The following is a 16,082-nucleotide window of genomic DNA, read 5'->3' as shown; positions in this document are numbered from 1 at the left end:
TCATTACGACACCCGGCAACCTCTCTCCTTGAGAACGTGGACAGGAAAAAACCCCTGTGGTTGGGAGAACCGGGAGCTCCAATGGGACAGAACCATCGCTCCCTGGATGGTGGGGCCCGCAGTGAGGGGCTGTGGCCGGCCCTCGCACTTGAACCCACCAGGCTGGCCAGCAGGCTTTCCGTTTGCACAGGGGGTTGGCAGCCTCGCTGGGTCCACCGCTTTAGATGGTGAGGCTGAGAGGCAAACCAGAGAGTCTGATTCCAGAGCTTTCACCTCAGGGCTAACGTGCCTCGCAAGGATATCCACCTTTCTGACAACAGTCAGAATCTACTGGGTGATGACCCTGACAAGTTACATCAAGACACTCATCTGCTGAGTGCGTGTTCCTGACCTGTATCTTGGTTTCTCAAGTAACATAACCCCTAACACTGACCCTCTGTCATGATAAAAGCACCCACTCACCCACTCAGAGGTCCTGCTGGAGCCTCCGTTCCCTCAGCCCACCAGCAGATGCCACTGGCAGGCACTTTAACTCACACCCACAACTCAGTCACTTCTCAGTATCCCCACAGCCTCTCAGCTTATCCCAGCAGGCAAGCTCCAGTCCTCGGTGACCCCAGGCCTGTATCCCCTTGGGTCCTGTCCCTACGTCCCTGCGTGCTGGCCAACTGTTCCCCTCCTGGCGTGTGTGGGCACGCCTAGGGGCTCCTCCCGCCACCAGGCCTCCACCCCAACACCCAGGAGCTGCTTCCTCAGGCCCTGGTCTCCAGTGAAGCTGCCAGCGTCCCCTTGAAGCCCTGACGGAGCGACGTCCTGCCTCAGCCGCATTACTCGTCTGCTCACTCCGCAGCCCCGTGCCAATTTCTCCCGTCTATGTGTGTCCTCCACCTCTGACTGTGAGCCCCGGGAGAGCAGCGGTTTTGTCTATGTTGGTTACGGCTATATTTGCAGCACGTAGAAGGGGCCCAGCACACCGTGGCACTCCATAAACGTGGGGTCAAAGCACAAACACACGTCCATGCCAGGCCTGTGCACGGTTACCCACCTATCAGAGGCTCACTTCTGAGGGATGACCCTGAGGTCCACGTCTAAATCCCTCCCTGCGCCACTTCCCAGAAATCCCCACCACAACCCTACCTCCCCGGGCTGCAGGAAAGGCTGATTACAGAGCGTGCCTAACAACCAGTGAGCAGCAGGTTACGAATGAAGCCTCTGGAATGTCTCTCACTGGGCCTGGGAATGCAACAACCCTAGCAGAGAGAGGCGTGGACCACGAAGCTACTGCCACCCCGGCTACCCCAGGACGATCAGAGCCGCCCGCCTGGCCGAGCACACTGGGCACAAGCATGCAGGCCGTACGTTGGGCGGGAGGCTGAGGCGCTCCCCGTTGGGCAGCGTCAGCAGCTTGTTGTCGTCCAGCACCGAGTTCAAGTTCTCCACCCACTCGGGGTCCACGTCGCCGTCGAAGACGATCCACTGGCGCTTCTGCAGCTCGCCTCTCACATTGTCTATGATCCTGGAGTGGAGGGGTTACGACAGCGGTGACTCAGACGGAAACGTTCAGCTTGCAACCGTTTCTGAAGTGTTCCCAGACTGTGTAAGAATAACGCAGTTTCCCCAAGGACAGAGTGCCAGGCCCTAGTTCTCTGGAGGCCCCGACCCCACCCCACATGCACTCACTTTCTCAGAACGTGTGTGAAGAGCCCGTCTGTCCACTCCCGGGTGTTGGGGTCCAGGGTTCCGTACAGGTGGTCTTTGCTGATGGCTTTGGGGTCGATGATGTGGGCCACGCCCTCCACGCCCTCGAGCCTCTCCAGAGCCTTCAGAAGGACGCGCCAGGCCATGCTCTTCCCGCTGCCCGAGGGCCCCACCATCATCAGGCCGTGGTTGATCTGGGTGATCTGATAGAGCTGGAGAACCTGGGGGCAAATCCAGCGGCACCGTCAGCGCTCAAGAGAAGGCACGCCAAGGCTCCTTCCGCTTCTCACTGCGCCCGGCCAGAGACGTGTGCTGGGAGCCCTCCAGGCGATGCCTGCGATTTCTAACCAGAGTCCTTGAGCCGGCCACAACCACGGCGGGTAGAGAAGGGTTTAACTGCACCGAGGAGCTGTCTGAGGAGTCAGGAAGGCCGCAGCCGGTGGAACGGGAGCTGCTCAGCAAGCTGCCTCAGGAGAGACCCCTGCCAGGAGGACGGCGAGCAGCTGACGGAGCCATCCTCCGCCATCTAACCCGGGAGCAAGGCAGGCACAACCTGTGCACATGACCCATTTTCCTAAGTGACTCTCACAGAGGAGACGAAGGGAAGCAGCCAGGGCAGAAGAGACTGTAAACTCTGCCGATGGGCACGTGTACGTTGTTCACCGTGATGCTGGCAAGACCTACTATCGCAGACGCTTTTCCAGTGTCTGTCACTCCCCTTCAGCTGGCATTTTCAGAGAGCAAACTACACCACGTGAGTAAACATTTCCCGCAAGTTTTGCTGTCACTGCACTTAAGAAAATAATCCTGTCGGGGGACTTGGGACAAATGTTCACAAACCAGATGGCACGCCTGGTGGACACAGCCCCATCAGACGCGGCTCCTCACAGGTGGGCAGGGCCACTGTCACTCTCGGCCCCTGGGGACTCCGTGAGGCTCCAGCCAGCCCCGCGGCCCCACTCACCTTCTCGACCCACATCCCGCCGACCTCCTCTCCGTCCCCGTAGGTCAGGTACATCTCCTGACACACTTTCTTGAGCTCCTCCCGCAGCGCCGTCATCTCGCCCCGGTGGTACTGGACGCCGGGAAACACGTCCGACAAGAGGCTGAAGAGCAGTGGGATGTCTTCGGCCACGAGCTTCGGCACCATCGTCTCACAGACGCTCTGGATCAGGATCTGAGGGGGGAAACGGGCTGAGCTCCGGGGGTGGCAGCACCGCGTTCATGGCTCTGTCCCCACAGGGACCCATCACCCCCCCCGCCCTGAGAACAAGCATGGAGACCCAGCGCCCCACCCCACCCACCCCACCACTGCTCATTTAGCAGGTCCGTCCCAGGACCTGTGAGCCCCAGATCGGTGCGGGGGAGGCTGCACCGGCCCGGCCGAGAGGGAGGACACCCGCTCACCTCCTGCTCAGGCAGGTTTTCCGCGATCTCTCCTTCATCGACTGCTTCCCCGCGCTCTTCCTTCTCCCTCTTGATCTTCTGGATCCGCTCCCGTTTCACGTTCCCCGCGCTCACCAGCACGCTCTTCAAGGCTCGGAGACCAAAGTCATAGTGGCTTTGGGAAGAGAGCTGCTCATCACACAGTCTAAAAGAGAAAGGGCTTCCTTAAGAACAGCACCCGCTGAGCCCCAAGCAGCGTCAAACGTCAAGAAACGAGAATGGACACAAGAGTGGAAAGAAATGTCGTAATTACACAGGCCACGTTTAAACGATGCAGTTAACATGTGCCAGAAACACGATCAGGAATGATGCTCAGTGACTCACTTGAAAAAAGGGACAATCTTGTTGGCGAGGACCTCGGCCGTGCGGAAGCCCTGAGAGTACAGCATGACCTGGGCGATGAGCTGACGGTCAGGCTTGGTCATGGCCAAGCTCCGGAACAGCTTCTTCAGGTTGTCTGGGAGGTTTGACCGGCCCGCGTAGCCAGGGTTCATGGTGATGAAGATGGCCATGTCTGGGCTCACCTTCACTTGTTTGTTCAGCAGCTCGCAGGTAATGGGGGCAGAGGCTGAAATTCAGATGACGGCAGTGAGGCTGTCGACGGTCAGAAAACCACCATAAGATCTGAAACCACAAGCCCAGTGCCCCGCCGGCCCGGGACCCCATGCGAGCTGTGGCCTGGCCTTTCTGCGGGGTCTCAGCAGCACGACACCACCTACCCGGGAGACCGATTTCCACACTTCCTGCCCACGTAAGAGCCACTCAGATGTGGCACGGATCAAGTCACCGGAGTGGGAAGCCCACTACCCCCTCTGCGCATGATTACTGAGTGTCACAAGGCCAATGCAAGAACAGAAACACAGCCTGACAGAAGCTGCAGCAACAAAAACCAGTCAAGTTGTGATAAACCTGACTGGCTAAGATCATGGACATGGCCCTTTCCTCAGGTCATTAAAAAGAAAAAAAACCAAACCCACACACTCAAAAAAACATTCCACAAAACCAACCCCCACCCCCCAACTCTGGACACTCAGGAGTCAGCTTCCCTCCATAAGCGAGCATGGAGTTCACAGGCACTCGTTTCTCTGACACTCCTCTTGTTTTACTCGGGTCTGGTAAGACGAGCTACTATTACTACAGACTAACAGGGAAAACCAACGGGTAAAGCACCTGTCCTGGATGTATCTAACTCCTCCAGCTCATGCGTCTAGGCTCTGTGTGGAACCAGCTCCCAGGGACCCCCAGACACATGACCAGGGTCTGGTCCAACACTCCGGCCAGGAGGCCTGGCTCTGCGGGGCCACAGGGAGGAGCCCGGGGCCTCCGTCTGCAGAGGAAGCACGGCCCACCCCGCTGGCTGCCATGGGGCGAGGCGGGCAGTGCCATCCTGGGCCCCGCCCACGTCTTCCGTCAGGATGCACCATCCCGCCTGCAGCCTAGGGTCTGGCACTGAGCCCTCGCTCGTTTCTACCCCACAGCAGGGCAACTAAGCAAGAAGCGAGCCTCACTCTTCTCCAGGTTGGGGTTGGAGTGCTCGCGCAGCGCCTCCTGGATGCACTGCACTTGCTGCGACACGGCCGACAGCATCCGCTCCTCCAGGCGGTTGAACTCGTCAAAGCAGCCCCAGGCCCCCACCTGGCAGAGCCCCACGAAGATGCGCCCCATCGCCTGAAACGAGACGAAAGGCGCTAAAAGACGGCCCCGGTGCTGGCCGTACAGGGTTCCGATCCTGGCTTGGGGGACTGGTCCAACCCGGGCAAATCACATCCTGAGACCTGTCTGCTCATCTTTGAAACGCGAGCAATACCACCTTCCTCCCAGAGGAGTGCAGTGGGGTGGAGAGGGCTGTGAAGGTGGAACCAGCTTCACCCGTGAGGCAAGGAGCCCAGCCCTACATGTAGCAAGTACTCCACTCACAGATGAACAGATGTAATGTGTTATTTTCCCTCTTGTGCAAAAAATTCCAGTGACAGAGCTAACACTTTTTGTTGTTTAAAAAAAAACCTTCGCTATTTGTTTTTCCTAAACACAGACACCACCAGAAAGATTCGTTACACTGAAGAGTTAACCTGAAGACGTGAGGCTCAAGTTGGCATCATGCACCGGCTGGCCCCTCAAACAGCTCCAGTAACCCCGTTCCCAAAAAGAGCGCTGTGTGCACGGCTCACGGCCCCCAGAGGCGTGGGCTGCGGTCCCCACCCGGCCCCCTGCTCTAGGCAGTCCCCCAGGAGCCTCTCACCTGGAAATCAAAGGTCTCGTCACAGTTGAAAACTAGAACAAAGCGGCCCAGCTGGTGGCCAAGGGCCTTGACAGACTCAGTCTTCCCAGTCCCTGCAGGCCCTGTAATTTGAAGAAAAGGAATTGAGAACTCAAGTGAGAACACGTCTTCAGCTTTAAGAACTGTAAAAAGCAATTCTTTTAAAAAAATCAAAGTACAGTTCGCCCTCCGTCTCTAAGCAAATTCCACCAGGTCCCACTGTCGGCCCTCCATATCCACAGGTGCCACATCCTGGATTCAACCAACCTCAGAAGGAAGCGTCAGTTCACAGCTGGTTCAGTCTGAGGATGTGAATCCTGTGAACACGGAAGGCTGACTGCATATCTATTAAAAAATCTGTGTCTAAGTAAAATCTGTGTCTAAGTGGACCCTTGCAGTGCAAACCAGTGCTGTTCAAGGGTTACTACAAACGCAGTAACTGATGTAAAGATTTAAAGTTTAAGAATGTACTAGCCACATAGTTAAATACATTTAGATCATTTGCTTAATCTCTGAGAAGTAGGTTTACCACCTGACTTCACCTGACCAGGTGTGTGGAGGCACTCACCGAATGGGGACCCCCCGAGCCTGGCCTCCAAGGCCTGTGTCATCGTCAAATAGCAGCGGTCAGTGAGGGGTGTCTGGACCAGCTTGTCCTGAACACCCAGGTATTCGAAGCCATAGTTAAACTTGGCATTCGCCATCTGAATCGACAGCTGCTGCAACACGTCGGTCTGCTTCGGGTCAAAGTAGAACCGCATCTGGCTGAGCCACTCGAAGGACTTGGCGTTGTCCACCCTGCTCTTGATCAGGGACCTGGTGACGTCTCTCTGGTGAACCAGCTCTGTGATCTGAAGACAGACTCACTTTAAGAGTTTATTGTAATGTACACTCCCTGAACTGAAGTACAGAAATGCCTCTTCTGGGATTACTTAGGAGACTTTGAAATTGAGTTCCTAGGCCCAACTATGATGTAAATAAATATTCCGGAACATAAATTTACTTTTAAAAATGATAGAACTGCTAGTCACACGATGGAATTACAAAGAATAAAGAATTGCAACAAAAACAAAGAATGACAAAAACACCTTATTTTAAGTAAAAACCCTGCAACTCGCATAAAACATGATGGAGAAGAGCTGCCTCTGACCTAACAGTCTGCCTGACGCACACAACCTCACAAGCCCAGCAGCAAAATGGCAAGGCTCACAGACATGCCTCTGGAGGCGGAGCTCTGGGAAGGCGGGGCAAGACCCCGAGGGCTGAGGGTCAGCCTTTGAACCGGGAGGTCAGCCTTTGTACCAGGTCGTGCGTGTGGCTCCTGTTCCCCAAGGCTGCCCTTCAACAGGAAGAGAGCGCCAAGGACCACCCAGCACTTGTCAACAGCTCATCGACTTGCTTTCCTCCCAGACGCTAATGAGGATATTTCTCGAGCGTGAGCTCTTTTAGCTGCTCGAGGGGAAGGCAGGGGAGCCTGACCAGGAGGAGGACTCACCAAGTGCTCCAGCTTGCGCCTGCGGAGCGGGGGCTGCTCCATGAGGACCGAGTCGGCCAGCACGTTGAGGGTGACCTCCACGTTGCTCAGCACAGAGTGCAGGGGGGCTGCATCGCCGCTCCCGCCCATGCTGCTCAGCGCCGTCTCCACGTTCTCAGACCAGGCGATCTGCGCTGACAGGACCACCAGCTGGGCCTGGGAGGTGCGGCACACAGGAGACCCAAAAGAGTGGTTTTAAAGGTCAGCCAGTGTCCCCAGCTCCAGCCCATTGCCCTGCTACTGGACAGTACCTGGTATTTGTCAATCCAGGTGATGTAGGTATTTGGGTCGATTGATGTTGCTTTACCAAAGATCTCGACTTCGGTAACAGACTCAGCGAGGAGTTTGGCCAGCGTGACCCGCATCTCCTTCTCCACCAGTGTGAGCCACTCGTTGATTTTGGGATGTTCGGTGATTGACACGGGAGTTTTAAACATAACCTGAAATAAAGACAACCTACGAATTAAGGTGTGCAAAGACAGGAGCGAAGTTTTCTGAGTTACAATCGTAAACCTCACTACCTCCTCTCCTTCACGGGACGAGATGCCCAGGACGACGGAGTTGTCTTCATTGAGGATGATGCTTGAGACTCCAGCAAACATTTTCTTGAAGTGTTTCTGTAACTTAGCTACATTCTTACTGTTTCCAATGATTTCAAGCAAATCTTCATCACCCACGAAATAGAATCTAAAATTGAAACAGCATTTAAGTTGCTAAAACATGACACATACACAAATAAGGTGAATCCGACAGAAGAAAGGAAAGAGGACGTGGATGGTGTGGACCATCTCCAGCCTGAACGCGGATCACATCCAGGTCTTCTCCAGCCCTCAGCAAGAGAGACTCACTCACCTAACAAGACGCTGAAAAGAAATGCAATGCATTTCATATAATTCACCTCACTTCATCCATGTTTAAAAAACCTGCTCAACTTATAAGTAAACTATTCAGAGAGCTTCCCTGGTGGTTCAGACCATAAAGAATCTGCCTGCAGTGCGGGAGACCTGGGTTCGATCCCTGGGTTGGGAAGATCCCCTGGAGGAGGGCACTGTCAACCCACTCCAGTATTCTTGCCTGGAGAATCCCCATGGACAGAGGAGCCTGGCAGGCCATGGACAGAGGAGCCTGGCGGGCTACAGTCCATGGGGTCGCAAAGAGTCAGACACGACTAAGCGACTTTCACTCACTCAAACTATTCAGAAAGAAAAAAAAAAATACCACTTAGAAAATAAAATCATCAGAGTGAGTTTTTTAAGAGAGGCAAGCTGCCTGGGAGGGTGAATAATAGTTTAAATGGAACTTAGTATACAAATCCACGGTAGAAAATTAAGGGAATCAATCGATGAAAGGGAAACAGTATTCATTAAATGGATTACTGGCAACAAAACCCTTGATGTCAGAGTGAGCAACTCACAAGCCAGGAGGGAAGAAAGCACAGAGCTGGGCCTCCCCTCAGTCTGCGCCTGAGACGCCCCCCACCTGGGGAAAGACGAGCGCTCTCTCTCCAGGTACTCTCCCAGGGCCTTCTGGATCTTTCCCAGCAGGTCTGCCAACCTCTCCAAAGACCTCTGCACCCCCTGGATGTTCAGAACGTCCATCACCAGGGGAGACTTGGATACTTTCTTCATTAGAGCCAAGAACTCCGTGCTGATGCTACAGGTCAAATCAGAAGCGAGGTTACTGCCGGCCTTCACGCGGTGTTCCCAGCCAAGCCCGCCCTTCCGCCCCCGCCCGCTGGAGGCCCTACCTCTGGAACCGCTGGGTCTCCACCGGCAGCAGGTGCTTGATGTCCGCGCTGCCTGTGAAGATGCCCTCCAGGTAGACCCAGCGCCTCTGCACGTCGATCCACACGTCGAAGAGGGCCATGATGCGGTTCAGCTTGTCTTCCCAGCTCAGGGCGTCCTCCTCAAACACCTAGCGGGTGAAGCAGGGCAGAGGTCAGCTGCTGCCCTCTCCCCTCTCAGATATGCCAGAACCTACCCCAAGATGCAGACGAACATCCTATCAAGTTACGCGACTCACATTTTCTAAAAACAGGTCCCTGGTAACTGTGAGCCTGGCCATTTTTATTTTTAAATGTTTATTAAGTTATTTTGGCCATATAGCACTTGGGGTCTTAGTTCCCTGACCAGGGATCGAACCCGTACTCCCTGCAGTTGAAGCCTGGAGTTTTAACCGCTGGACCGCCAGGGACGTCCCCGTGAGGCTGCGGGCATTATGGTGGATGTGCGGGGGGGAAGCCCCCATGTACCTTGTAGTACGGAGAGAGCTTCATGGCGGACACGCTGTTGATGTGCTCTTTGACCTTGTTGAAGAGGTCGTCCCAGCCGCGGATCAGGCGACACTTGTTCTGATAGTTAACCAAGTCCAATTCATAAGTGTTCCACACTTCTCGTATCTGAATTGCAACCCAAAGAGGCAGGTCATCAATGTATGGGCGTGCGCCAACCACATGAGTGACCGAGTGAGTTAACGTTATGGGGACAAGAGGGACCACAGGTGGGGCTCCGTTTTCACACAGCTCAGGTGTGTGTCACAGCCCGACACGCACCTGCTTCAGAAACTCCTCCAGAGCCATCTCCCCCTGTGCCACAAGCAGCACATCCTTGACAACAGCTTCATTCTTCTGCAAGTCCACGTCCCAGATTTGGCCGAGGGTCAGCTCAGATACAACCCAGTTCACGTGAAGCCGCTTCATCAGCTGTTTCCAGTGGCGGTCCTTAAGTGCTTCGGACTTGAGCTCAATCACCAGCATGTTTATCTGTGGAGAGAGGGAGCCGAGTCATCCGCGTGGCGTGTTTCCGGCTGACTCCCAGCCGGCAGCTCCAGGTCACCCACCTTCAGGTAGCCTTTCAGGAGCCTCTGCACAAACTCGTAGGACGCGTACTGCCGCAATCGGGCAGGGAAGTTTTTCAGCTGGTTCAGGAGGCCATCTAAATTCTGTCGAAGCTGTCAAGAGAAACCCAAGGTGGTATTCAGTTTGCCAACGTTCCTTTAAAGGATGAAACATTTAAAAACTAGCCTTAAAAGAAATTTTAGATAAACAACCGGGAAGGGACTTCTTGTGAACTCACAGTACAGCTCCCTGCTTGCCAAGTTCCTAAGTACAGTCTCCAACTTTCATCATGTGAAGGGCAATGCGGTATCTGTCTTAGTGATGCATACCTTTCGAGGCTGCACAGAAACCCACGGCTGCTCCTTCATCTGGTCAATCTGCTCCCAGACCTTAGAAAGCTCTGACCAAACGCCTTTGAGGTCCTGTAACTCTTCTAAGGCCACCTGCGATCAAGGACGGCAGAGCAGTCACACTTCAGAAGAGGAGCCACCTCGGACTCTGCTAGGGCCTTTGGGACAGCTGGGGTGGGGGCGAGGTCAGCACGAGGTGCCTGCACCCGCCCACCAGCGGGAGCGGCTCGTACCTGGACTCGCTCTTCGCTGCCGCTGAGAAGCCCTGTGTCGGTCAGCTCCAGGGCCTCCTTGGCCTTCGCGCACTTCTCGCGGTCGTCCTTCAGTCTGCCGAACTTCCCTTCGTATATGGTGAGAGCCTGAAGTGCCTCCTCTGGACGCAGGTTGCCCTGAAGCGGTCAAGGCCAGCGAGTCAGAGCCAGGTCTCAGGACAGAGGGGCCCAGCTCTGAGGCGCTGGAGGGGACTCTACGCTTCCTTGAGTGTCTGCGTGTAAATGTTCCCAAGTGCACGCTGCTGATGCGTGCCCGTTACTTCCAGACCTGACCTGGGCAAGGGGAGCGCCTGTCGAGTCAGGCATCCCCTTGCGGAGTGCCGGGGAGGCGCTGACCTGGGCCCGGAGCAGGACAGCCCTGCCAGGCACGCCCTCTGAGGCACGGCCATGGTATGAGTGACGAGGGAAGCTGAGGAGGAAAGCACCGCTCTCATCGGAGGCGGCTCGACTTCTGCACTAACACGATTCACAGGTGTCTTAATAATCTTTGAGAACGACTACACCGAGTACCGATTCGAGTTTTGTTTTCTTTTTTGCCACGCTGTGTCCTGTGGGGCCTCAATTCCCTGACCAGGGGGTGAACCCGGGCCCTCAGAAGTGAGAGCACTGAGTCCTAACCACTGGACCCCCAGGGAACTCCCTCAAAGAGAGTTCTAACTAAAACATCACCAGCGAGGTGAGATGATGAGACGCCCACCCTGAGGAGCTGCATTGCCTACTTACTGATCAGCCCTCACTCCCCCGCATGACCTGGCAGTTCTGCCATCAGTGAGGCACAGCCTGCTTCACCCCGGGGCCCCGTGGCCCAACCAGACACAAAGCGGGACCTCAGGGCAGCAGCACAGACCAGCTGAGGGCAGGACGGAGGCCGACCCAGCAGACGTGAGTGTGTGCCGGGGCCGGGGGCGGGGGCGTGGGGGGGGTCCCCAGGTCTCTCGTGGAGAGCCGCAGCCCCGCCCACAAAACCAGACCAGCATCTAGGATACACGCACACCTTCTCCTGCGGGGTGCACACGTGTGCCTCCGAGTGAATCCCACCCCGAAAACCAGGCGGGCCGGGACCTACATGGCTGAGCCCCGTCCTGCCTGTCTGCATGCCCCTCGGCACGCCTGCCTGCCCCCAGCGGTCTCCACACGCCAGACTCCCCGCAGAGCAGTGAGGCCCCAACACCCTCCCCCAGCTCGAGTCTCCATCTGCCTTGAAGTGCGTGTCCTTCCGGTTCCCTTCTCACCCTGTCTCCTGCGGGAACGTGTCCCGCTGGGGTCAGGCCCCTTTTTGGTCACCGCTGTGTTCCTGCTACCCAGAACACGGCTGGTGCTCAGTACAAACTCGAGTGAACGTGGCGGCCTATCTGCAGCAGTCTCTGGGCACAGAGAACCTTAACCACTGCAATGGCAGTGGCACAGCCCAGGACGGCCCCAGGGCACAGGCCAGGCAGTGGCGCCGGGGGACGCCTGGCCTGAGTCCACAAGAGGGACAAGTCTAACTCCCGAGTACAGCTAAGAGGGTAACTTACGAGCGGAGAAACGCTAGGCTGTAGAAGCATTCCCTGCCTTAAATGACTGTCGCGAAGGGTCTGGCTGAAAAGAGGTCTATCTAAGCGGGCTTTCACGGTTTCACAGCCACTCTCTGCAAGGACGGCTCCCTTAATTACAGGAGGGCAGCACCTTCACCCTGGAAAGCTCAGGCGTGGCAGGGCGCCTCACTCTGAAAGCGGGGACAAGAGGACGCTGCTGGTGCGGGGAGAGCACGGGGCTGCGTTGGGGCTCACCGTGACGGGCTTGGTCTTCTCCCAGTCGGTCAGCAGGTCGGTGGTGCGGCTCTCCACAGCCCGGTCCTCCTGCACGATCTTCATCTGTAGGTTGGCCACCTGCTGCTGGATGGCAGAGTCCTTCCGCCTCATGATGTCGTTGAAGGCCCCCCACTCCCCCTCGATGTTGTCGATGTAGAGCCAGGACGGCGGGAACTGGAACCTCTGCTTCTCCAGCAGCCGCTGGCCATTTCGGTAGAGCTGGAGGGGGAACAAACAAACGGGCTTTTTCTTCTAGGAGTAACAAGAGCTACAGTCAGACTCCAAGAAGACACCCGTGGGTACAGGACACACCTGCTCTCCTCCAGGAACCTCCCCTCCCCACAGCGCTGCGCCCCAGGGCAGCAGGCCGCCAAGGGGCCCGCTGGGCCAGCCCTGGGACTGCCCTGGCCACACTCAGGCGGCCCCGAGCAGGGCCTGAGCGCCCTGGAACTGAGCTTCACACCCTAGGTCCAAACTATGAGAAGGAAATTCAACTTTGAGGACTTGAAGATCAACAACTAAAGTAAAAGATTTCAAAAAATAAGAACCTGTCCTTCTCAAACCTTGAAGTGCCTGAAGATCACCTGCAGAGCTTTTTAAAATGCAGCCGTCTGGAACACTGGCGTCCACCTTTACGAGGACGCCAGGGGGTAAGACAGAGACACCCCGGGGACCCCCAAGACACAGCGAGGGACAGAGCTCACCTCGACTTGCTTCTCAAACTGCTTGATCTTCCGTTTCAGGGACTGCACGTAGGTGATGAAGGTCACTGCGTCAGAGGTGCTGGCCGTGTCCACCGAGTGCTGCTCCAGCTCCTGGCGGGACTGTGGGCAGAGAGCATGGCGTCGATCGGGGAGCCGAGGTGGCCGGCGGGCTTGCCGCCCTGCCGGGATCCTGCCTTCTCACCTTGGAGATCTGGGAGTGGAACTCCGTCATGTTGGAGCCGAGCATCTGCCCAAATTTGCTGAGCACCTCCTTGTGCCAGGAGTCGTACTTCAGGTTCACCTTCGACTGGACCTGTGGGGGGAGGAGTGTTCACACTGCAGCTTCCCTGTGGTCAGACGCTGCCCTCACAGCGCGCCTTCTAGGCAGTCGGCTGGGCTCACCTTGCCGTAATCTATGACCACCGGCCCAAACTCTTTCTTGGTCTCTGCATTGTCGAAGGTCCCCCGGGCCTTCCTTATCTGGACCAGCAGAGCCTGCCACTTGCTGAGGTCTTCCCCGAGTCGGTTATAGATGTTCTCAGCTTGCATGTCCCACAAGCACTGATACTGAAGCCAGACCTGCAAACGAGAACACAGCCACCCATGGCAGCTCGACGTCTCGTTTTGTGAAATGTTAATACGTGCGGTCATATTCTGCTAAAAAGGTTTGTGTTCCTTCATCCCTGTTAGGAATAAACTCTCATTTCCAATGCTCAGCTTCCCAACCAAAAAAGAATAAAGTTTTCTCCTCTCCAAAATGATTAACATCCCAGAAGGTCCATTCCACTGTTCACTCCTTGCTTTAAAATGGCAAAGATCACCTCATAAATCGCATTACGTTTAGTCAAGACTTAGCTCCACATTCATTTAAGCTCACACTTGCGTCTAGGACAGATCACATACGCACCAGAGCGAGAGGCGTGCCTCACCTTGACGTACTGCTCGACCTCGGTGACGATGCCCATGACTGCAGAGTAGGACTCCTCCAGGGCCACGGGGCCATCCGGCATCCGTGTCAGAGCATTCCGGTAGAACTTCTCCTCTTCCGTCAGTTCATAGTGGACGCCCACCTAACCGAACAAAAGCGGAAATGAAAGCAGGGAGTGCGTACAGAAATGTGAACCTCAGCTGCCTTTCACGGCATTGAAGTAAATGGAAAGAAATGGTACCTAAGGGATAACGCTCACTCATCCCGGTCACAGGTAACCTAACTCATCAAACCAAGGAAAGGCGCATCAACCACAAGCCAGAAGGTGTGGCGTCCCTGTTTGAGCAGGCGTGCCTCGAGCGGGGAGCAGGGTGTCCAGAGTGGGTCCCACGAGACCCAAGCCTCTCATCCCAGGGGGCGGGACTGAGGGTGTCACCTCAGCGAGTGAGGCACCACCACCAAGTGTGAACACCAGCGTGCACACAGTCACTCGGGGTCCACAACCTGTGGGCCGGTCACAGGCCAGGCACTGCTGCAGGTATTATGAGCAGACAAAGACCTCTGCTGGCACAGACTTATGTTCTGTGGGGGAGGGGAAGACAACCAAGGGAAAAGCAAAAGACACAGGCCGTCAGATGGCGAGCAGGGCTCTGGAGAAACGGGGGTGGGAAGGAATGCAGGGGCAGGACGTATTTTACACGGAGAGGCGCAGGAGGCCTCAACTGAGGAGGTGACCCCTGGCAGAGCTGGGGGCAGGGGATGAGCAAGGGCAGAGGCCCTGGGGGCCAGTGTCCATCCGGCCCGTGTGAGGACGGGCAGGCCCAGCGTGCTGCAGCAGAGCCGGGGTGGAGAGGCAGGCGGCAGGGCGGCACGTGTCGGAGGCCCGCAGGCCCCGTGGTGGGCGAGACGGGAAGCCGTTACCAGGCCCCCCAAACAGCAGCGTCGGGGTCAACACACACCTAAGAGGTAATCTGGGCTGCTGCGCTGATGGCAGCTTTTAGAGGGGCAAGAGCAGACAGAGACCAGTGAGGAGGGGGCTTAACTAGGCCGAGGGGGGTGAGATGTACCATGCACGACTGCAGCACTGGACATCACAAGAAACAGACCAGGGTAAATTCTGAAGATGGAAACAGCACACGGCTGGTACTTATGGCCAGACGGGACACGGAGGACGGGGCGGGGGGGCAGGCACAGAACACACAGGAACCAGTGATGTGGACGGGCCGGCAAGGTGCAGGGAGAGCTGGGGAAGCCGGGAGCGAAGACCAGGCCCCAGAAGAGGGAGGAGGGAGAATGGAGCTACGTGCACAGCTAAGAAAAGAGATACACCTGAGACTGTGTGGAGCAGTAACTACAGGGCAAGTGTCGGGTCACACCGCGCCCCTCCAGCGTTCCGCCAGAGCGCTGAGCTGACAGAGTGCTGAGCTGAGGTCTGGGGCTTCCTCGCAGGCACTCACCTGGTACCGCTGGCTCTGGATCCGGGGGAGAGACAGCACCACCATCTTCCAGGCGAACATCTCCTGGTACAGCTTGTACCTGCACTCCTCGATGGGCGGGTTCAAATAGATGACCTGGTTGGTGATCCTCAGCTCATGAACGACATTCTGGAAAGCAAAGGTGTCGTTTTGACTCAGCAGTCTATTTCAGTTCAAGGGCTTTGAAATATACCATTTTCTCTCCCTGAATCATTACATTAGTTCCGTGTGAACCACAAAGTCTATTAAGTTACTAACAGATCCAGCCTTCTGTGAGCTCATGTTTGGTCTGCAGCCCTCCCTAAGGGCCTGGAGGGGGTCAGAGGGCAGCTCCGCATGGGCTCCTCCTGGGCACCCAGTGCCTGGCTGTCAGACACACAACAGGCGCTCAGTGAAGCGCCATGGGATCTGATGTCTGTGATGATCTCGGGACGTGAGGACCTTGTGGCCTGAGAAAGCAGAGACACAGGCCGACTTGGCTGGTGTAGGTTCACGGGCTGGGAGCAGCCTGCGCCGCCCGCCAGTGCTGTGGGCTACTTTCAGAACTCCAGCTCAGTCTTTACTACACGTCTGATCAACTCAGACACCTCACTTGCTTTTCTGCATCTCGGTAATTTCTTTTAAAAAGTATGCTCTGGGGATGAATATCTGTAGTATTCAAAAGTGAAAACATTTCAAGTATTAAAAGAAAACGTGAAGTCTGGTAAGAAAAAAAAAAAGCCAATTGTTTCTCTCAGATCAAAGCTTCTAGTCGCCCACTTCTATCAGGCTTCTGATCTGGAGACGTTC

At 56.0% G+C, this 16,082-nt stretch overlaps 1 protein-coding gene across 2 annotated transcripts in view; it reads right to left on the bottom strand.

The window, feature by feature from the left end:
- Positions 1 to 16,082, bottom strand: part of DYNC1H1 (dynein cytoplasmic 1 heavy chain 1) — a 60,883-nt gene that overhangs the window by 23,778 nt on the left and 21,023 nt on the right. For both annotated transcript variants that reach the window (XM_061395377.1, XM_061395378.1), the window contains exons 11-34: positions 15,276 to 15,422; positions 13,820 to 13,960; positions 13,293 to 13,469; positions 13,093 to 13,203; positions 12,891 to 13,010; positions 12,166 to 12,405; positions 10,355 to 10,510; positions 10,101 to 10,214; positions 9,774 to 9,884; positions 9,487 to 9,696; positions 9,187 to 9,333; positions 8,683 to 8,849; positions 8,415 to 8,588; positions 7,457 to 7,622; positions 7,187 to 7,375; positions 6,897 to 7,091; positions 5,970 to 6,252; positions 5,384 to 5,484; positions 4,653 to 4,812; positions 3,469 to 3,712; positions 3,106 to 3,289; positions 2,663 to 2,875; positions 1,681 to 1,919; positions 1,360 to 1,516 (exon numbers count right to left, since the gene is read on the bottom strand). In XM_061395377.1, the coding sequence (XP_061251361.1) occupies positions 1,360 to 1,516; positions 1,681 to 1,919; positions 2,663 to 2,875; positions 3,106 to 3,289; positions 3,469 to 3,712; positions 4,653 to 4,812; positions 5,384 to 5,484; positions 5,970 to 6,252; positions 6,897 to 7,091; positions 7,187 to 7,375; positions 7,457 to 7,622; positions 8,415 to 8,588; positions 8,683 to 8,849; positions 9,187 to 9,333; positions 9,487 to 9,696; positions 9,774 to 9,884; positions 10,101 to 10,214; positions 10,355 to 10,510; positions 12,166 to 12,405; positions 12,891 to 13,010; positions 13,093 to 13,203; positions 13,293 to 13,469; positions 13,820 to 13,960; positions 15,276 to 15,422 (4,146 nt within the window). The remainder of the gene's footprint in view (positions 1 to 1,359; positions 1,517 to 1,680; positions 1,920 to 2,662; positions 2,876 to 3,105; positions 3,290 to 3,468; positions 3,713 to 4,652; positions 4,813 to 5,383; positions 5,485 to 5,969; positions 6,253 to 6,896; positions 7,092 to 7,186; positions 7,376 to 7,456; positions 7,623 to 8,414; positions 8,589 to 8,682; positions 8,850 to 9,186; positions 9,334 to 9,486; positions 9,697 to 9,773; positions 9,885 to 10,100; positions 10,215 to 10,354; positions 10,511 to 12,165; positions 12,406 to 12,890; positions 13,011 to 13,092; positions 13,204 to 13,292; positions 13,470 to 13,819; positions 13,961 to 15,275; positions 15,423 to 16,082) is intronic.

This window comes from Bos javanicus, chromosome 21, assembly GCF_032452875.1.
Source record: "Bos javanicus breed banteng chromosome 21, ARS-OSU_banteng_1.0, whole genome shotgun sequence".
In the NCBI taxonomy this organism is placed as follows: Eukaryota; Metazoa; Chordata; class Mammalia; order Artiodactyla; family Bovidae; genus Bos; species Bos javanicus.
This window is presented reverse-complemented; position numbering and strand designations above follow the sequence as displayed.